Below are 22,455 nucleotides of genomic sequence, written 5' to 3'. Positions count from 1 at the left end.
GATATTAAGTAAAGATCATGTTCCATGAAGATATTTTGTAAATTTCCTACCGTAAATGTATAAAAAAATTATTTTTGTGAGTGAATGCAGCACAATCTTGAACATAAATGGACGACTTTAAAGGCGATTTTCTCAATGTTTCGATTTTTCTGCACTCTCAGATTCCAGATTTTCAACTAGTTGTATCTCGACCAAATATTGTCCTATCCTAACAAACCATACATCAATGGAAAGCTTATTTATTCAGATTTATACATGTGATGTATAAATCTCAATTTCAAAAAAATGACCCATATGACTGGTTTTGTCATCCGGGGTCACATTTTTAGAACTATATCTTTATATAGTTATATTATATCTTTGTTATGTTAATCGTTATCGTCCTTGGTGTGAACGGGCCTCAACTATTGGGGGCAAATTCAAATGAATCACTTGTGAATCAAAACCCCAGGCGTATATTGTGAGCATCAGACGGATGGGTGTGTCATCTGGAGCTGAGACTCTGCACTGGTGTAGAAAACACCACTAAAGGCCTTCATCACAGTGTGTGTTGTTCTGCAGCAGGGCTTTACCGCGCTTACTGAGCTCCTCGTGTTCCTGCTGTTTAGCCTGACAGATGAGAGCCGAGCTGGTCCCTTTCCCGCTTGATGAGATCTGCTTTCTGAGAACTTATGATTAATCGGTCAACTGCAACCTAAGATGGGTAACTTCATTATTTCACCATGTCTAAACGCTGCATTAAAGGATTAGTTCACCTAAAAATGAAAATTCTGTCATCAATTACTCTCTTGAGTTGTTGCAAACCCATAAGACTTTCTTTCATCTTCAGAAAGAATATATTTGGTAACACTTTACAAGTTTCATTTGTTATGAACTAACAATAAGCACTAAATTTGTTACAGTATTTATTAATCTTTGTCAATGTTAGTTAATAAAAATAAAACTGTTCATCGTTTGTTCGTATTGCTTCTCAGTGCATTAACGAATGTTAATTTTAACATTTTAATAACTTAGTAAATGTTGAAATTAATATTAACTAAGATTATTAAATGCTTAAGAAGTATTGTTCATTCTTAGTTCATGTTAACTAAGGTAGTTATCCAATTAACCTTATTGTAAGTGTTACTGATATTTGTATTGAAATCTGAGAGATTTCTGTCCTTACCATTTGAATCGCAAAACTCTGACGCTTCAAAACGTTCATAAAGAGATCGCAAAATGAACCAAGCGTGTCTTCTGAAGAGTCACGATCGCTTGATGAACATTTAATTTCGGCTTTTAATCACATATAACATTGATCCGCGAACGTACACAGAGCACTCGTACTCTCAAATATAGTAAACGGAAGCTAGGGATGCGCCGATATGAACATGTTGGCCGATACCGATAACTCTTTACATTTAAAAGCCGATAAATTGGTTGATAAATCTAAATTTTATATAGAGCATGATTACAAAAACATCCCATGTCCACCATTATAATCTTCTCTTTATAACTTTATGTAGCTTATATAACAGACTGGTGCTGCATATGTTGCATTTTACTGTATTTTCCTTTTTTGATGTAATTCCAATCATATTTCAAGTAATTCAAAACAAGAATGTTGAACAGTGCGCATCTGAAGTGTCTCAGCTTTAGGAAATAAAGCATTATTTATCAGCTTTAATTTTCTTATCGGGCTGATAACGATGACATAAAAATGACCATATATCGGTCGATACCGATATGGTGACCGATATATCGTGCATCCCTAACAAAAGCTCAACCGTACTTGCTCGGTTCATATGGATTTATTTTATGAATGCTTTGAAGTGTTGGGTTTCAATGGAGGGACAGAAATATCACAGACTTCATTAAAAATATCTTAACGAAAGTCTTATGGGTTTGGTGAACAATTGAAGACAGAATTTTCATTTTTGGGTGAACAGTCCCTTTAAGTAAACTGTATAAGGATGAGAATAGCGGGTGTGTCTAATACGTCAGATGTGCAGTAATACAAACCAAATTACAGTTTTACATGAGATATGGAGATTATGGACTTTCAAAGCGTGCCATATGGAACAGTCATGATTGAAACTATCACCACTATATGCATTAATTCCTTACTTGTCATTGAATGCATAGTATATTAAAACCGTGACATTTACTCACTGAATCTGGAAGTTAATGCACACAGGGAAATTATTAAAAGTTGATGTTTTTTATGCATTATTTAAAAAAAAACTATAATTCTTATCTATAAACCAGTCACATGATGGCCGGTTTATATAGATAAGATTTTTTTTTTTTTTTTTTTACACATAAAAAACATCAACTTTCAATAATTTCTTGAAGAATAAAAAAAAAAATGCAATAAGAAATCATAAAACTCAGTTGACTTGACCTCAATTGTGACGATGATGAGTCATGCAATCCTGAGTGAACCAGATGTAACTTGACGGCACTCAACCTATATTAATAAACAGCCCATTACCAAAGATTCACGCATAAAATGATTATCATCAATATGTGTTATCATGCGTGACATATCAATCTGGCAAGCCTGTGAGACTGGCATTTCTTTCAGAGCAGAGACGCGTATATCGAGGGTGACATTTGATTTGCATGAATCATGATGCACATTTCAGGATAATCCTTTGTTTTCCAGAGGGAGATGGGTTGAGTTAGTATAGTTGGCTATTAAACTGTCATTTGATGCCACACGCTTTGACGACATTGAAAAAGTGATAAAAGTCTGACTCATTTCTGCGAATTGGTTCTTTCGAACACTTATTTAATGAAGTGATTAAAAAGTAGGATTTTCTTCCATTTATTTTCCCATAGGGATTTAAAAAAGGCCATGAAACAAGCAAACTAGCTACGAGATTACATTATACGATTTGAAGGAAAAAAATATTTGAAAACGGCACAGAAAGACAAAGGCACCAGAGTGTGAACTTTAATGAGGGAAGAAACCACAATCCCTTGACACATTGGACTAAAGTTTAAAAACAGTATATTTTGACTTTTTGTCAATTCAGGGAACTGACTATGTCATTTGCAGTGCATCATGGGAGTGGGTGGGCAAGAGTAAAAGAGTTATTTTGCTGCAGTTTTTTTGTTTTCATTCTCTGATTGGTGGAGAGTGTGAGCAGAATCATGGGTCATGTAGTTATTCACCATAAATTATCTGTTAAAAATGATTATTTACTAAATAAGTTGTAAGTATGTGGGCTAGCGGCTTTAACAAACGCATATACAATCATTTAACGCCTAGTTTTTCACGTCACAGTAGGTCTATCTTTAAAGGTTATTGTTAATAATCAGTTCCACTAAGGAGAATATAAATGAGATTTTGACATCCGACTGTTGTACTATAAAGCCATTATGTAGATTTGTTACTATTAAGGGTTTTTATTTAAATGTAATGTTCGGTTTGTTGAATCAGAATCAACTCTTTAAAAACGTCATTTAGTTAAATTTTTGAATTAACGGTTCTCGGTTCAAACAAGTTGCCGAACCGATTCAGTGCGGTTGTTAAACAAAGCATTCGAACCGGTTCAAACGATTCACTGAAATGATCCGTTTCAAAAAGGTTCACGAATTGTTGTTATAATAATAGAATTATTAAAAATGGAGGAAGTGAACATAACTTGTTTGTCCTGAATGACACACAACGGACACATTCCGTGATAACTGTGAAACTGAAACCTCTATTCGTGCGTTGGGCAATCAATGATTTTAAAGGCCTGGTAAGCATCAAACAACGAAGAAATGAGGTCTAGTGTGGTCGAAATGACATCTCGTGGCAATTAAACTCGCTTAAAGCAAGTAAAAAACACTGGCAGCTGAATAGCATCTCTTGAGCCCCACGTCCAGCCCAATGAAAGCAAAGGAGTCTGCGCAGGCCAGCCAATGCATCAGCATAGGGACAAACGTGGATTCATATCTCTTGGTGAAAATAAATCACGAATTGTGTTTGAGGGGGCAATGCGACTTGGCATCGGGAAGGATGGGCCGATGCAATGCACCACTGGGTTCTGCTGGTTTTATTTACCTTGCGTTTCCTGGTTTCGGCAGAGCCGCTCCACACAAAGCACTGGTATATGACCCGCAGATTCTGCTTCCAGTTGTCCACTTTGAACCCGTTCACATGGGAGCACCCGGCCGGACTCATGACAGAAAACACATTCGAGTTCCTCTGTATTTCAGCGATGAAATGAAGTCACGAGGAGAATTATCCACCAATTGTTCCGTTTTGCCAGGCAATGCGGGGTCGAAGATGCGTACCTTATACATGCGTGGAGCGTTTCTCAATATTCTCGCTGCATAAATATGTCATTCCTGACAATAATAACGCGCGCAAGCTTGTGCTAAAACTGAGCACACTTTGATATTGTATTTTCCAAGTCGGTTGTTTTAATGGACGGCAATGGAATTCAACTGAGCACCGTGGGCGACGCAATCCTTGCGTTACTAAACGCTGATTGGCAGGTGGCTTTTAGCCCGTGGCTTTGATTGGCTATCGCGCGTGTCATTTCCGTTAAAGCCCCACCGACGTTTCAGAACTTTGAAATCTGATTGGCTGGCGCGTCCGCTTGTCTTTGTTCAAAGACTTGGAGCGCTTGTGATTGGCTGCAGTAGCACCTCGCGTTGGTCCCTCTGTTCTTGATGGTTATGTCATTCAAGTAGAAAACACACATGCCTACCTGCATTGAAGTTGTGAAAATGAAAATCAGTGTTGTCATGAGTATGAAAGTGGAGCGTCTCTGTCCCATTCGTTCATTACGGAAGAACAGCTTGCTGATTCCATGGACTGGTTGGATAAATTAATTAAACAAGGCATTTGAACCGGTTTTAATATTTTGTTGATTGCATATAATAGTGGCATAAGCTATTTTTGTCATATTTTTGACCCAACCCATAGATACAATACAAATATAAATTCGGCTTACAGAAAATGATTAGGATTATTTTCTGAAAGAAACAAACAATTAAGACAAACATCAATTTTATCATCTTATTTGGTAGTGGCACAGGAATATAACATAGGGTAGTATCAAGAAACACCCCAATATCATCAATTATTAGTTTATAAATAATATTTCAACGAAATGTAACAATTCTAATGACATATTTTGATAGTAACACAGGAAATTTAAATATAATAAGACCAAGAAACATCCCAAAATCATCAATAAATGGTTGATGACTAATATTGCAAGAAAAATTAAGCCTGTAAGTTGAAATGTAACTAGACAACCTTCAATTTCAACTTAAAAAAAATAATTTCTTTTTTGCTAGTGATACATGAGTTTATGATATTCATATGCTCTCAAAAACACCCCCAAATCATCAATATAACTGTTTATAAATAATATTAAAAGAACAATTAATTGAAATTTAACAAGAAAGCCTTTGATTTTATTGTCTAATTTGATAGTGCCACATGAATATAAGATAAGAAAACACCTCAAAATCATCAATAATTTGTTTATGAATATTACAAGGAAAATGTAGCCTAAAATTTAACTAGACAACCCTCAATTTAATTATCTATTTTGTTAGTGACACAAGAATATAAGATAACTATCTCTCAAGAAACAACCCAAATCATCAATAGATTGTTTATAAATAATATTGAAATAAAATTAATTGAAATTTAACAAGAAATCCCTTCATTTTATTGTCTAATTTGATAGTTGCACATGAATATAAGGCAAGAAACACCCCAAAATCATCAATAAATGCATCTAAATAATATTACAAGTAAATGAGGTTCAATAAAAACTTTAAATTGTACAAGCGACCCTCAATTTAATGATCTATTTGGGTAGTGACAGAAATATAAGACATTCCTCTGAAGAAACACCCTAAAATCATCAATAGATTGTTAATATATAATATTACAAGTAATTTAACAAGACCTAATTTGATAGTGGCACATGAATATGAAGCAAGAAACACCGCAAAATCATAAATATATGGTATCTAAATAATATTACAAACAACCCTAAATTTTATAATCTATTTTGATAGTGACAGAAATATTAGACATTCCTCTGAAGAAACACCCATTTCTTCAAAATAATATTAAACACCTATTTTTGAAAAGCCTGGTTTGAAATGCCCATAATGACCTAAACATGTTTTCGTGGAAGTCAGGCTCAGGTAGCATTAGTTTCGAGGTATGTGTGATGTGTAATCTATTTATGGTAAATCCCAAATCACGAGAGACCTCTAGAGGACTGGAACAAAAGCACACCTTTACCACGAGCCACGTCGATGCTGAATCACTGTGAACCGCTCGAGGGAGAACTAAACATTAGATCAGCTGATGGATGAAACTGTCTGTGGGTGAAAGAGCATCACATCAGAGAAGCTGTCGAAACATCATGGAAATGTCAGTGCACTGAATGAAGCCTGGAGATGCATTTTAAGATGACAACATTGCTTTTTGCACGTATATGATCTTAAGATAGTATTTTATTTAGTTCTGTGGTGTTTCAATAAAGACAAGTAGCAACTCTTTTGAACAAAGAAGTCTAGTTTCTTTATTTCGTATGAGCATAAATGATGCAAGTGGCCTGGCAACCAAGCATTGATAAATAAACACTGACAAAAATGAGTTCTTGTTTAGGGTGCACTGTGACAGAACCAAAAAAAAAAAGAAGAAAGGGTCATTCCACACATTTATGTTTTCCTCCAATATAGTCCATATTCAACAAAGCATGAAGGTTTTCCAGCTTTTGGATGAGGAAGGGGACGCGGGGAACGCAGTGATCCACCCAAAAGCTTCAAGAGTAGCTTGACGTCTTGCTGCCGACATCATCCTCCTGCGTTCCCATACTCTAGAAACAGGAAAACACACAAATTAATACTGGAATCAACACCTGGTTATAGCGATGGGCGATGTTCCCAACATTTCATATCATGATCTTATAACAATCCGAGATCTGAATCGTGATCGTCCCAATTTTAAGATCGAGAATATCCAGACTGATCTATTCGCAAAATTTAAAACACAGTAAACAATCAGTTATCAAAATACTCTGAGTTAAACTTTAACACACTGCATATCACTGTATGATTTAAATATACATTGATTCGTATTAAAACTACTAGTTATTTAGTAAAGAGCAGTGAGTGCTGTTGTCTTCGTCTTTTAACATTAATAACCGACAGCTGCAGATATTTGCACGAGGCTTTAAGACCAAATGCATGGATCTAATATAATGACACGCATCTGATTTCATTATTCACCTGAAGTGATTAGTTCACTTCAGAATTAAAATGTCCTGATAATTTACTCTCCTCCACGTCATCCAAGATGTTCATGTTTTTCTTTCTTCAGTGGAAAAGAAATGAAGGTTTTTGAGGAAAACACTCCAGGATTTTCTCCATATAGTGACTTCAAAGGAGTCCAACGGGTCGAAGGTCCAAATTATAGTTTCAAAGTCTCGACACGATCCAGCCGAGGAATAAGAGTCTGATCTAGACAAACCATCACTCATTTTATATAAAAATGTTAAAAAAAATGACAGCGATGTCCACGACTTCACGCGTGACAAAGGTGAAAGCACAGACCCAGTGTTTACAAGTGTGTTTATCCAACTACAAAATCGTCCAACATCGTTGTTGTACCTTTTTTTTTGTAAAGGGCGTTTGACTTAGTCTTTGCAAGTTCGGATTGTAAACACTGGGGGCCCTATCTTGCACCCGGCGCAAATTACTTTGTACACTGACGCATGTATCATTCCTATTTTGCACCCGCGCGAAGCGGACTTTTCCCTCCACAGACACACGTCGGCTAACTAAGAAATACACTTGCGCTCCCCGGGGCGGTTCAGCGCAAAGAGGAGGCGTGTTCCGGCGCAAACTTTCCCTCATGCTATTTTGCTGTTCTATAAAACAATTGCGCCACTGACCTGAAAAAAGTCAGTGGCGCGTTGCGCATACATTCAGATGCTATTTTAAGCACGCATGCTTGGCCATAATACAGAGTGTGAACAACGCGCACACACTGTAGATGATTCTCTCATCTACACAGATGCATTTAACTTTTTGCAAATGATACATTATTATAAGGAAAAATATTAAAACACGAAGGAAATCATTGTTGTGTCCATGACGATGGGGAAAATAGGCATAAAGCTTACACATTTACCCAAATTATTATATGCATGTTTAACCGAAGCTAATTTGGGTGGGTTTGTCCATTCCCCAATGTCACTTCTCTTTCTTTTACGGCCCTGACGAGAACATCGATCTCCTCGGCTGTGAACCGATTCTGAAGCGCGCCTGGTAAATGCGCCGTTATAATAGTATTGCGCCATGGAACAAGCGCACCTCGTTCATCATGCTCATAAAGGTGCAGTGTGTGACTTTTAGCGACATCTAGCGGTTCGGTTGCGAGTTTACACTGAGGGCTCAGCCCACCGCTCACCCCTCCCTTTCGAAGAAGCTACGGTGGCTAAAACGGGACAAACATCGTCGTCTGAGACGGCAGAGAATAGCCAGAGTAAACCAAGTTTCTGTACCACAGTCCATTATAAACAACATCATGGATAAAGTTTACAAAGCCATAGTCAGGTGAGGATCAAGGGTCTTAATATATAATATAATAATAGTAATTAGTTGATTGTCTCACGAACGTAACCAGCACATTTCCCCCCACATAGCAAACTTATAATACAGCGAGGGAGAAGAACCACATGAAACTATGCAACTATATATTTTTTTTCTAACAGGGTAGTAAAAGTTTAGCTGGCTAATATGAGCTGTTACTGTGGCTGAGCTGGTTAAAGCGTTAAGCCTTGTTTATACTCGACACGTCCGCATGAGCCCAAAGGTGCGTGCGGCAAAAATAACGTGATTGTAACAGCACGCGCGCCTCGCATCCCCTAGACACCATTTACTACACACAATAGGCTTTTTTTCTCTGATTTTGGAAACTCGATCGACTTAAAATGCTTCCAAGATCGACGGGTTGGTGATTCCTGTAACTGTTTTACGGTCAATGACAAGAGTACTAATCAGCTGTCTCACGAACGTAACCAGCACATTTATCCCCACATAGCAAAGCCATAACACAGCGAGGGACAAGAATTAAGTTACATGAAACAATCCAACTACATATTTTACACCACTGACAAGGGAAACGTCACTACTCACGGTGTTTATGGCTAGCTTCTAGCTTTCTGCTGCTTCTCTTTCAAGGTAGTGATGAAACGCGCTCTGTAACGCTGTGTGTTCGCTGTCGACTACGGTAGAAACATGACGTCACAATATGTCGACCTTCATAGAAGGGGATTCCCGCGGTTATGTAGATATAAGTGTCTCATTCTAAGGTAATAAAAACATTACGGTTTATAACTTAAGTTCTTTATACACCACTGAACACATACAGGTCCTTCTCAAAAAATTAGCATATTGTGATAAAGTTCATTATTTTCCATAATGTAATGATAAAAATTAAACTTTCATATACTTTAGATTCATTGCACACCAACTGAAATATTTCAGGTGTTTTATTGTTTTAATACTGATGATTTTGGCATACAGCTCATGAAAACCCAAAATTCCTGTCTCAAAAAATTAGCATATTTCATCCGACCAATAAAAGAAGTGTTTTTAATACAACAAAAAAAAAGTCAACCTTCAAATAATTATGTTCAGTTATGCACACAATAGTCAATACTTGGTCGGGAATCCTTTTGCAGAAATGACTGCTTCAATGCGGCGTGGCATGGAGGCAATCATCCTGTGGCACTGCTGAGGTGTTATGGAGGCCCAGGATGCTTCGATAGCGGCCTTAAGCTCATCCAGAGTGTTGGGTCTTGCGTCTCTCAACTTTCTCTTCACAATATCCCACAGATTCTCTATGGGGTTCAGGTCAGGAGAGTTGGCAGGCCAATTGAGCACAGTAATACCATTGTCAGTAAACCATTTACCAGTGGTTTTGGCACTGTGAGCAGGTGCCAGGTCGTGCTGAAAAATGAAATCTTCATCTCCATAAAGCTTTTCAGCAGATGGAAGCATGAAGTGCTCCAAAATCTCCTGATAGCTAGCTGCATTGGCCCTGCCCTTGATAAAACACAGTGGACCAACACCAGCAGCTGACATGGCACCCCAGACCATCACTGACTGTGGGTACTTGACACTGGACTTCAGGCATTTTGGCATTTCCTTCTCCCCAGTCTTCCTCCAGACTCTGGCACCTTGATTTCCGAATGACATGCAAAACTGAGCAACAGTCCAGTGCTGCTTCTCTGTAGCCCAGGTCAGGCGCTTCTGCCGCTGTTTCTGGTTCAAAAGTGGCTTGACCTGGGGAATGCGGCACCTGTAGCCCATTTCCTGCACACGCCTGTGCACGGTGGCTCTGGATGTTTCTACTCCAGACTCAGTCCACTGCTTCCGCAGGTCCCCCAAGGTCTGGAATCGGTCCTTCTCCACAATCTTCCTCAGGGTCCGGTCACCTCTTCTCGTTGTGCAGCGTTTTTTGCCACACTTTTTCCTTCCCACAGACTTCCCACTGAGGTGCCTTGATACAGCACTCTGGGAACAGCCTATTTGTTCAGAAATTTCTTTCTGTCTTACCCTCTTGCTTGAGGGTGTCAATGATGGCCTTCTGGACAGCAGTCAGGTCGGCAGTCTTACCCATGATTGCGGTTTGGAGTAATGAAACAGGCTGGGAGTTTTTAAAAGCCTCAGGAATCTTTTGCAGGTGTTTATAATTAATTAGTTGATTCAGATGATTAGGTTAATAGCTTGTTTAGAGACCCTTTTCATGATATGCTAATTTTTTGAGACAGGAATTTTGGGTTTTCATGAGCTGTATGCCAAAATCATCAGTATTAAAACAATAAAAGACCTGAAATATTTCAGTTGGTGTGCAATGAATCTAAAATATATGAAAGTTTAATTTTTAGCATTACATTATGGAAAATAATTAACTTTATCACAATATGCTAATTTTTTGAGAAGGACCTGTAGTTATGGATGGCATATTGCATTTCTGTTAATAGATACTCAAAATTTTGACACATTGCACCTTTAAAAGGAATGTGATATAAAGCTCTCATTGGTTTGTTTCTCGTTACGCCCAAACCACACCTATGAATAATGAAGCTACTTCAGACCAACCCCTTTTAGATTTGCGTCAGGCGCAAGAGGCATTTATCCCGCCGGGAAAATAGCAACAGCGCCGGGATCCGCCCACAAAGTTACTTGCGCTTTGACACTTGTCTAGTTTGTCTAGACACTGGTTTGTCTAGATCAGACTTATTCCTTATCTTATTCCTCGGCTAGATCGTGTCGAGACTTTGTAGCTGCACTGAAACTCACATTTGGACCTTCGACCCGTTGGACTCGATTGAAGTCACTATATGGAGAAAATACTGGAGTGTTTTCCAGGAAAGAAAGACACAAACATTTTATGTAAATAATCGCCAAGGCGGATATTTTGACATTTGTGTGTATATTTACAAACAACGAGGATAATTCTCTTTCGCAGTTTAATGCGTTTTTTACAACTCTTTTTAAAATAAAATGTAGACGGCAAGGAACGGCATTCGGCACAATGATCATTTTATCTTCATTATCACATTTTCATAATCGTTTTGGAAGCCAAAATCAGCCCTACTCCTGTTGAAATGTTTTTATCAAATGTGTCGCCATGCATGAAAGACAAGACACATGATATAATATGGCCAGCGAATCAGACATCTTCAAGATTAATCATCAAATCGCCCACCACTACCTGGTTATAAGAGCTTTAACTCCTAATAATAATCTCAAACTGGTACCTTTTGCACAAACTGGGGATTTACGGTGATTTCCTGATCCATGGACTTTAGTTTTTCATCCAATTCTATACATTTCAGCATCTGCATTAATCAAAGACAGATTAACATCGAGACATCTGTGGACTCGAGACTCAAACACTCTGCAGTAACATATAAATGAGTCCATGCATTTCAGGTGATCTTATGCGTGTAAATATCTGAAATAAACATTATATAATGAATAAAAAATCAGTTGTGCATAAACATACGGGTGAAACTCGAAAAATTAGAATATCGTGCTAAAGTTATAATTTTGATGATTATGGTTTACAGCTTATGAAAACCCCCAAATTCAAAATCTCAGAATATTAGAATATTACATGAAATCAATAAAAAAAGGATTTTAAATACAGAAATGTCGGCCCTCTGAAAAGTATAATCATGCATATGTATTAGGGGTGTAACGATACACAAAACTGACGGTTCGATTTTCCCACGGTTTTGACGTCTCGGTTCGGTTCGGTTTAGAAAGCTAAAAAAAAAATTAAACAGTGGTTTAATGAAAAAATGGTGTCTTTCTCTTTAAATTACAATTAAACGTTTTGCAAGGATTAAAAATCTGCTAATGCTGTAAACTATATATGGAGCCGCACATTACTATAACATTAAAGGTTAACAACAGAGCCTAAATTCAGATGCTATTTATTTTTTAGATATAATAATCAACACCCAACACATTGTATGAAAACATGTAAACTGAACATTAGGCAGTTTTTGCATTAACTTTACTCTAATTTGTTATTGAAATATAATAATTTACACTGTTGCTGTCATTTTCATGAAAGATATTTTAAACGTACATTAAATTATCAAGATATAATTAACAGGTTAAGTTAAATATAATATATTGGATAATATAGTGCATTTATTTAGTGCAAGAGTTCATTTCTCTAGGAACCAACAAGTTGTGGACACTGAATCGCTTGCCTGATGAGGTAAATATAATGCTAGTGACAAGCTATGCAGTTATATTGACGTCTTTCCGCTGCTGAAACACTGATTGAGCGATTACACGAGTTGTGATGCCTTTCAGTAAGTATACTGTATTTTTCAACATACCTTCAGGTGTCCATTCATGTTTATTCTGTATCTGAGGAAGAGATGATCGTGTTTACTCGTGCTCCGCGCTGCCACTTGAAATGAGGAGCTAGTACAGTGATCTCACGCCACATCAGAGAGCGCCAAAACGGCATTTATTGTTTGATTTTTGTGATCAAATAGTCAGAATTTGAAGATTACACCTTGCTTATTATCGAAAGTAACAAACACGGAGCTTGCTATTTGGTGTTAATGGTGGTTAGGCTACAAAACTGAATTCGTTTTGTACACATTCCAGGTCCAATGAGCCGGGCTGGGCGGGCCGGGGTAGCAGGGGGCGGGGCGTGTTCGGTTCGCCATGAGAGTATCGCGATTCGAATCGTGGGTTCTGTATCGCGGTTCTTCGGTTCGGTTCGAATATCGTTACACCCCTAACATGTATATAGTTATATATACTAAATATATTAGTTTCACCTTTTAATTTGAATTACTGAAATACATGAACTGTTGCACGATATTCTAATTTTCCGAGTTTCACCTGTATTATGTTGCATTTATAGTTTAATTCAAGTAGTGCAGAATCTGACTTTCTTCTTCATATACATTACATTTAACATAAAAATATAAGAATGTATTCAAATTTCTCTCAAATGTCCTTGAAAGAGCTGATTAAAGAGATAATGAGGGTGTAAATATAGACTGCATGCTGGTATTTTCTTCTACATCAGCAGAGGATTGAGAAAAGCACTGTTTTATAATTACTAACCTCTTGGTCAATTTTGTGGAGCATTGCAGGGTTGTTGTATTTCTCAGGGTTGTCATGGAAACAGACCATGCCGTCTTTCTGGTTGATACTTGCATAAATCTCTCCGTCCTCAATCTGAGAGATGAAAAAGGAAAGATTTGAGCACCAACAATCTGTAAATATTAAACAAACATGAAGCAGAGCATGCAAGACAATTTGATTAAAAGGTTTCAGTAGTCACACAAAAAAAAAAATCCAGTGATTCTCAACAGGAAATAATCAATTAGAAAATAAATATATATTCATGTTATTTTCAATTACACAGAGTAATATATGTAAGCTTGTTTCTTCCAGAGAATAAAACAATTAATTCACTCACAATTCGGACTTTTTTTCCCATCGCAACTGTGAGTTTATTTCAGGGTTATTATCGTAACTAATACTAAAACTATTAAAAACATTTCTGTTAATTGAAATAAAGCCGAAATAGAATAAAATAGAAATACAAGTTGAATAACTAACAGAAAATTAGAAAGTTGAATCACTAAAATCAACTGGAAATAAAAAACGAAAACTAAATTAACTAAAATAAAGAATAAATTAAACCTTAATAGCAATATTTAAAAAAATAACTATAAAACGACAAAAGCGCATAATGAAATCTAAAAATTAAACTAAAATTAACATGAATACGAAAAATATAAAAAAAGCTCATTCAAAATATTAATAAAACTATGATAAAAATTTTTTTACAATTACACTAGTTCAAGTCTAATTTTCCTCAGAGTAACTTGCAAATAATAAAAGAAAAAAAGTCAGAATTGTGAAATAAAAAGAACCAATTTACTTTTTTGTGCCACGCCAGAAACAAGCTTCCATAGTTACATAGCGGATGCACATTACCTAGTCGCTTACACATAATTACTTACTTTTATTAGGCTTTTCATTTGGATGTATATTTACAGATTATCAAAAATTACTGTGGCTGATTAATAATAATATATTATAGAATTTCCCATTCATTTCCAATGGCGAACATCACAAAACATCACAAAACATGTGATTAGAGTGTGTCGTTATGAAGCTGATTTCCTACCATATGCAGGACGTATTTCTCGGCTTCTTGAGGGCCGGAGAGCTGAACTCGACTCGCCATGTCTTGTAAGGATAATGTCAAGAACGTCTGTCAATCAAAAGAACAGAGATCAGCGTTTCCGTTTATCAGCACTGTATATCACGTCTGCAAACTTACAAAACAAAACACACGCAGGACATGTGATTATTGTAACTTCAGACCTTGGTTAGCCTCTGAATGTTCTTCTTGTAGAGTGAGGACAGGCATTGTTTGACCAGGCCGGTGTTGTTGTCTCGTGCAAACGTCTCGCTGTGTTTGCTGACCTGAAGACGCAGCTCTGCCGGGTTATTGGTGGCGTACACCTGAGCCAGCTCGTGGTAAGCATTACTGAGGGGCTTTACATCACAAACACACACACAAAAGATGATTAGCTTATGGAGCCTTTAAAGTGCTCTCCTGAAGTGAAAGTGAAAGTGACACGTGATGGCCAAGTATGGTAACCCATACTTGGAATTTGACCTCTGCATTTAACCCATCCAATTAAGTGCACACACATTAGGAGCAGAGTAGTGAGTAGTGAAGACACACACACTGCAAACGTGGATACACACACCCGGAGCAGCGGGCAGCCTTGAGTGGCGCCCGGGGAGCGATTGGGGGTTAGGTGCCTTGCTCAAGGACACCTCAGTCATATTCCTGCCGGTACTGGAATCGAACCAGCAACCTTTGGGTCACCAGTCCAACTCTGTTACCATTAGGCCATGACCTGCTCTTGAAGTCCAGGTCAGGAGCAGAAATGCCAGATTACATGTCGAGTAGGCGGCACGATTAATCGTAATGAAACTGAGCGCAATTTGGCAAAGGCTGAGATTATTTAATGCGCAGTGAAGTATGGCTGATCGCCAGAGGGCGTCACACACACACACACACACACACACACACACACACACACACACACACACACAGAGAAGTAGATAACACATCATTCCAGGAAATCCCTATCAGGCATCATAATCTGAATATACAGAAGATTGAAACGCTTTGATTGATTTTTTAAATGTTGTCTTCTGTTGGACGAGAGATTCATAAATGCTTCTCATGTTTGGAAAGATGTTTGACATGTGTTGCTTTTTCAAATGCATGTTATAAGCGACTCAAACTCACGGTGCTTTCAGAGTGAGCAGCGTTTACTACTGATCACAGAGCCGTACATCTCTAGCCGCGTTTCCATTACCCTTCAAATTGCGCAAATTGAAATTGCGAATTGAAAATACGCCCAATGGAAACACGTCAATTACGCAAAAACTCGCATTTATCGCAAAAAAGTTTTTACGTTCGCATGAGGTGGTTTTTCAGGCAATTCGGAAAAAAAATATTTCGCAAAACTTCGGTTTTGAAACAGTTTTTGCGCATTTACAGGTCACCTGACGTAGAAGACGCGGTGTGTCTGGACAGAATACGAGACAGAGTTCTTTATTAAATTCATAAAAGACAAAATAATTACAGGAATGCTGGATTCTAAACCTCAAAGAAATCCCACAATCACGACCTCGAAGCAGAAATGAGTGAGAAACTCCAAGAAATATGTGCCGCTCTCTAGTATAAGGGTCTTGAATGAAAAAAATTACGTTTTAGTCGCATAACATCGGTTAATGGAAATGCCGTCATTACGCATTAGTATTTTGTCGACATTTAGAACAAATTTGTAAAAGTTTTACGCAAATCTGTAATGGAAACGCCTACTGACATGATGCACATTAAAAAAAAATAATCGCAGCCTTTGTGATTTCATAATTGGAATAATCCTAAACAGTTTAAGCGCTAGTTCATGTTAATTGTGATTAATTGTGCAGCCCTAATGTCGAGGCAGAGCGGCTCACCTTGATGAATCGGCCCACGATCTGTGACGTGTATTTGGGAAGCTGCTGGACTTTGCCATGAAGGATGAGGGACACGAGGATGTACTTCTTGTACGCTTCTAACATGATGTGACTGACAGCCATCGCAGGAGTGGTTATTGCCTGAATAGACAGAAAGAGAAGAGTAGAAGACATGCTTATTTACTGGGAAACATGAGACATGAGGATGCAAAATATACTGGACATTTACAAAATATTTGTAATACCATTTATTAATTGTGAATTTGACAATGATTTTAATGTGCTTTTTAATTGGTCATTAACTTTCTGTTAAAACAACTGCAAAATCAGTGTTAGAGTTTGATTCATCTCAGTGAATCAGTTCATCTCAGTGAATCAGTTCATCTCAGTGAATCAGTTCATCTCATTGAATCAGTTCATCTCAGTGAATCAGTTCATCTCAGTGAATCAGTTCATCTCATTGAATCAGTTCATCTCATTGAATCAGTTCATCTCAGTGAATCAGTTCTGATTCGCTAGGCCCATCACTCAGTGAAGTTTATGGAGGTATGCATGTGGCATGTAATACATTTTTTAGTATGTAGGTAAATACATAAATAAATAAATAAATAAATAGAGAGAAGTTGCTACGGTTGCTTTGACGCGTGTCTGGTGTGTGAGTGTTAGAGATGCGCGGATGGGCTATTATTTCATCCGCAACCGCATCACAAAACTCATCATCCGTCTGCCATCCATCCGCACCAACATTTTTGACCAATTTTCCCGCCCGCCATCCGCTGATACAAGGCGCTGCTGATGACAGCCGCGAGACTAGAAACCGGCCGCCACCCGCCCGAATTTAATAAAAAAAATTTTTTTCATCACGTCATCCGCCCGATCCGCGGTTTATCCACGGCTATAACCGCCAACCGCGCATCTCTAGTGAGTGTGTTTCAGTTGGTTGGTTGATATGTGTGTGTGAGAGTGAGTGAGTGTGAATGTGTGAGTGTGATTGTGAGTGTGAGTTTGAGTGTGTGTGTGTGTGTGTGTGTGTGTGTGTGTGTGTGTGTGTGTGTGTGTGTGTGTGTGTGTGTGTGTGTGTGAGAACAGAGAGTCTGCTGGAGAAAAGGAAACGAGACCGAGCTTGTAATAAAACAAGAATCAACATCAGCTCAACTTCAGGAGACGGAGAGAACTGAGGAACAATAAATGTTGTAAAAGTGAAACGGAGATGATGGGAGTTTTTAATACTCCACAGGAGAGAAAGATGTTTTATTGAACAGATAAACTGTCATATATCTAACAGAGTTCACTGTAAAGCATTATCTGTCATCATGGTTGTTGTAGCACTGACTGTACTGAAGTTTATTATCCAGAAGTATCATGTCTATTAATGGCTAAAGCTACAGCTAGTCAGCTTGAGATCCTTTCCATCTAAACTGGTTACATCTCTTAAGCCTAGCAGAGAGTGAATGTTTTATGAGCGGTAGGATAATCTCTCCATTTTTTTACTCATTAGAAAGAACCATATTCATCCACACAGTCACGCAGAGCCGAAGCACAAACCAGAACGATGTTCTTTCACAAAACACATGCAAGACTGTACAAAAAAATAAATACCTGTTCAAAAAAATACAGTGCCCGTTCAAAGTTCTTCAGGCCCGTGTAGATCATGCCTCCATAGTAGTAATAACAAAGAAAGGGCTTTGCGTCGTACGCTCCGTTCTCCTTGCAAATATCCATCATGTCCAGCTCCAGGAACGGGACTGCAGGTTTGAAGCACTTGGCTAATAGGCATAACTGTAAATACAGGGCTGCATTATTAATAGTTGCACAAATAACAACTGAAATAAAGAAAAAGTGTTTAACCCTCTGATGTTTATCACTTACGGTCCACATCCTTTCTTTTTTTTTCATGAAATGAATGCACTATATTTTGTTTCAATAATATTCATTCTTTAAAATGTTGTACTTTCATGGTACTAATATTTAGCTTTTAATTAGGCACCATTTGTATCTATATAAAAGACTACTCAAAGGAGCGGTTTCCAGGACAGACATTAAGCCTACTCCAAGACTAAAATGGGCTTTTACACCAGATTAACAGAAATCTGCTTTCTCTGTCATGCTTTTAATAGTCTAGTCCATTAAATAGTCCTAAACTTAAGTCTAGTCCACAGATTAATAAAGTCATATCCTGGAGGAAGACTAGCGCTATTTCAGGACTAAACTGAGGCTTAAACTAAACCTAACACGAGGGAGGTTTAAGTTCAGATTAATGTTGTTTCAAAGATTACACACTTGTTGACTATGTCAGTGAATGCATATATACAAACACACGTGTCTTCTTTTAAACACAACTTTAATCTGAAGCCTCCTGGCAGGTTTAATTTGAGCTTCGATTTAGCTCTAGCCTTCCTCCAGGAAATCATGGGCGTCAACAACAGTTTTTTTTTTTTAAGGTTTATTTGTATATTCTTCCAAAACACCTAATGTCCAAAAAACAGTAAGGTAATAAAGCTTATGATTCAATCTTACCTGAAGTTGTTGTTATGCTCTAGATGGGTTCATTTGCATTGAATTAATTACAAATAGATTTCCAGGCATTCCTTTTCATTGATTCCACAGCTGAAGTTTTTCTTTGCTAAGTAAAGTTTTTTCCTTGGAGTTTCTACTTGGTTCCATACAATTTGAAGCTTTTCACAATTTATTCCATGTTTTATAAGCAAATCATGCTAATTAAGATTAACACCGTTGGTTTTAAATTTAAGGACTGCATAGCCCAAGTTTTAGTAATATGTACTTTCAGAAAAGCCATGTTTAATTAATCGTTCTAGATTAAGGCCTACTCCTGTCTTCATTTAAACGCTGTCTGGGAAACCTCCCGAAAGACTATCAAAGTCTCCTCTATCATGACTGATCTGTAGATTGTATTTGCATATTCATAGATCCGCATCTACTAAATGAGACAAGGGTGTCGAGAACCTCCCGAAAGACTATCAAAGGCCACGTCCACACGAAGCCGGTGCGTTCCCTATCCGATAATTTTTTTTCCTCGTTCTAAAAAAAAACTCCGTAAACACGGCGTCGTCTCAAGAAATATCTGCGTCCACACGAAACCACTGAAACCGACTGAAAACGGTGTAGTATATATGTCAGACCAGTATGGGGCGCTGTAATTGTGCCACAGAGATACACTATACACGGAGAAGAAGACTTTGAGCATGCGCCGACACGTGATGTGATGACATCATCGTTTCACAAAATATACGGATTGGCTGTACACACGAAACCGCAAGGGTGTCGTTTTCAGATTTATCCACTTTGGGACCCGGTTTCAAAAAATAGCGGTTTCACTTTCGCAAAACGGCGGATCCGTGTGGACGAAACGCCAATACGATAAAAAATGTATACGTATACAACGAAACGCGTCTTCGTGTGGACGGGCCCAAAGTCTCCTCTATCATGACTGATCTGTAGATTGTATTTGCATATTCATAGATCCGCATCTACTAAATGAGACAAGGGTGTCGAGTTACAGTCAAACTATTTTAAGGCATGGAAAAACGCTTAAACGTAATTCTGGTGATCAAAGATGAGTTTTAAGAGATAAAATGATTGACTACAGGGGGACTTTAAACAATACAAATTATAAAAAGGCAAATTTTCCTGTCTAAAATTATCAAACGCCAACTTGACTAATAAACATCTGGGCTAAAGTCGCCTGCGTTTCTTGCCAGAACGACACCTTTGTAGGGATTTCATTTCGATTGTTCATATTTGTCAGACATAAAGTTTAGTTTGTTCTAAAGGGCCACAATTACAATGATAGACTTTCTACTACAAAAAATAATAATAACTAAATTATCCCTGTATTATCATTTTCACAGCGTTTAATGTTGCCTCTTACTTTACTTACACCACAATTACATCTTTAATTATCTATAACAAGTTAATAAAACTGTACTAACACAAAATAATGTTCTCTGATCCAGACTCACCTGACACAGGTCTGCGTGCACTGAGGTAAGCTGATTTGTGTTCATCTGCATCTTGTCTATGGCCTGTTTAAGTATACTTATTCCACGCAAGGGCTGTGAAGAACAACACAACTTAACATCACTCTTGTAATTTAAAGAGAACGACTCTAAAATGACAGAAAGACACTTGCCTGTTTTCTTTCTACAAGGGCATTTGTCAACTGATGGCACAGACCAGCAACTGAAAGGAGAACAAAACTTTAAAAGAGGAATACAAATGAAACAGAGTGATGAAAAAAAACAAAAAAACAACTGAAGTGTTTTCATACACGTGTCTGTGGCGTATCGGATGTGCTCTCCGTTGCAGGTGCTGATGAAGAGTTGGACTTGGGAAAACAAGGTCTCGAAATCAGGGATGTTTGGCATGGAAAACTTCACAAACCTGCAAAACAGTAACTCTTTCAGATGGCCACAAAACACTTCATGAACTCTCAGTGCTCAACAAGTCACGGACTTACAGAACAGCTAAAACACCCAGCGAGTGCTCTTGGATGTCCAACGCCCCGAGAACAGTGTCCAGATGAGAGAGATTCTTGGCCAGAAGCTCCCCGCTTTTATTGATCAGTTCACATAGTTGAGTCATCTGACCTGAGAAGCATAAGAAGCATTATTATGCAAGAAAACACGATTTCATGTTAGTGATATTATTCTAAAGTAAATGCACATGCGATCAAGGTCTAATTTTTTGTTTGTTAAATGATGATGAACAGTTCCGTCTCCCTGCAGATTGGCTATATGTGACAGAGAAACATTGATAAGAAACATCAAGTCTATAATATTTGAATCTTCATACATCCAAAAATTTTCTTTTTCAGTGACAGAGATGTCATAACTTAAAAAAAAAAAAAAAATTATCATAAGAGATCTTTAAGTCAGTGGAAAGCAGTCTGCCATTTGGTACAGATGACATGTATTTTGCTGTATGTATATGAATTTTAATTATATGGTCCATCTCTAATTAACCAGTATCACATGCCATAAAGATGATCATAGTATCAGATATTAAAAATAAATGTACTCATTCCTCTTTACAGAAATAACACACGGTGTTAATTTTTTTTATCCATGATGTCAATGCAACTAATAGTAAGATCAGGAAGAGAACCAATCACAGGTTTACTACAATTGTTATGAAGGTATTTCATGCCATATTTTATAAATGACTAGGCTAATATGACACGTCCAGTAATTTCATTAATTTAAATGCTAAGCGGTTATGATGTGCACATATTCAGCAGCTTTAAGTTTTTTTATTAGTAGTCGGACGAACAGAGTAAGATAAACAAATCCCATGTGTTACTGCCTGAAGTATAAACAGCTAGCAGCTAGCATGCTATCGCGCTAACTAGTTTTAGCATTAAGCTAGTTAGCCCATGCATCCGTTACTCTGAGTGTTCACGAGCGGTGTAAATGTCCGTACCTTGCGCGGAAAGTTGCCGCACATTATTCACGAACTGCTCCAGAGCTGAAGCCATCGTTTTTACGATTTTGGGAGGTTGTTTTTCATTCAAATGTCCAGAAGCAGCTTTCCAGTACAGAAGGGACGGGCCCACAGCCGCCAACAGTAAACAACAAATATCGCGAGGTTTGAGTGACAGCTCAGATTCCACGAGATTTCCCTCTCACTGGAATGCAACCTCCGTAGAAGAGATAATTTTGAGGTAATGTAAGATTTCACTTCACAAACACATACCTATTATTTATTTAGAGCTACACGTTACATTTTCAACAAAAAGTCACAGGATTTAGCCTTTGAAGATGGACATGTATCTTTAAGGAATAAAAGGAACATGTCATTATTTCTTCCGGTACAAAACAACAAAGACACTCTCGGACTGGAGAGATGATCAACTTCTCACTTTGTGAGCAAAAG

The 22,455-nt window shown here is 37.7% G+C and overlaps 2 protein-coding genes across 5 annotated transcripts in view; both read right to left on the bottom strand.

Annotated features, from left to right (window-relative positions):
- Positions 1-4,468, bottom strand: part of usp22 (ubiquitin specific peptidase 22) — a 51,353-nt gene extending 46,885 nt beyond the window's left edge. The window contains exon 1 of one of the 4 annotated variants that reach the window (XM_077246198.1): positions 4,037-4,468. In XM_077246198.1, the coding sequence (XP_077102313.1) occupies positions 4,037-4,156 (120 nt within the window). In that variant the 5' untranslated portion in view covers positions 4,157-4,468. The remainder of the gene's footprint in view (positions 1-4,036) is intronic. The other 3 variants (XM_077246219.1, XM_077246202.1, XM_077246210.1) reach the window with 3 other exon arrangements.
- A 2,040-nt stretch (positions 4,469-6,508) lies between these two features.
- On the bottom strand, positions 6,509-22,158 carry cops3 (COP9 signalosome subunit 3). Its single transcript, XM_077246175.1, has 12 exons — positions 22,003-22,158; positions 21,041-21,170; positions 20,852-20,964; positions 20,714-20,763; positions 20,544-20,636; positions 18,163-18,342; positions 16,564-16,704; positions 14,905-15,078; positions 14,705-14,791; positions 13,630-13,743; positions 11,787-11,867; positions 6,509-6,830 (listed from the first exon to the last, which is right to left on the bottom strand). The coding sequence occupies exons 1-12, from the start codon at positions 22,055-22,057 to the stop codon at positions 6,777-6,779; spliced, it is 1,272 nt and encodes a 423-aa protein (XP_077102290.1). The 5' UTR covers positions 22,058-22,158; the 3' UTR covers positions 6,509-6,776.
- Between the last annotated feature and the right edge of the window lie 297 nt (positions 22,159-22,455).

The sequence above is a fragment of the Siphateles boraxobius genome, unplaced genomic scaffold (assembly GCF_051911475.1).
Source record: "Siphateles boraxobius isolate OS27281-9 unplaced genomic scaffold, OSU_SipBor_1 103, whole genome shotgun sequence".
Taxonomy (NCBI): Eukaryota; Metazoa; Chordata; class Actinopteri; order Cypriniformes; family Leuciscidae; genus Siphateles; species Siphateles boraxobius.
Note: the sequence above shows the minus strand (reverse complement) of the source record. Positions and strands in the feature narration are given on the sequence as shown.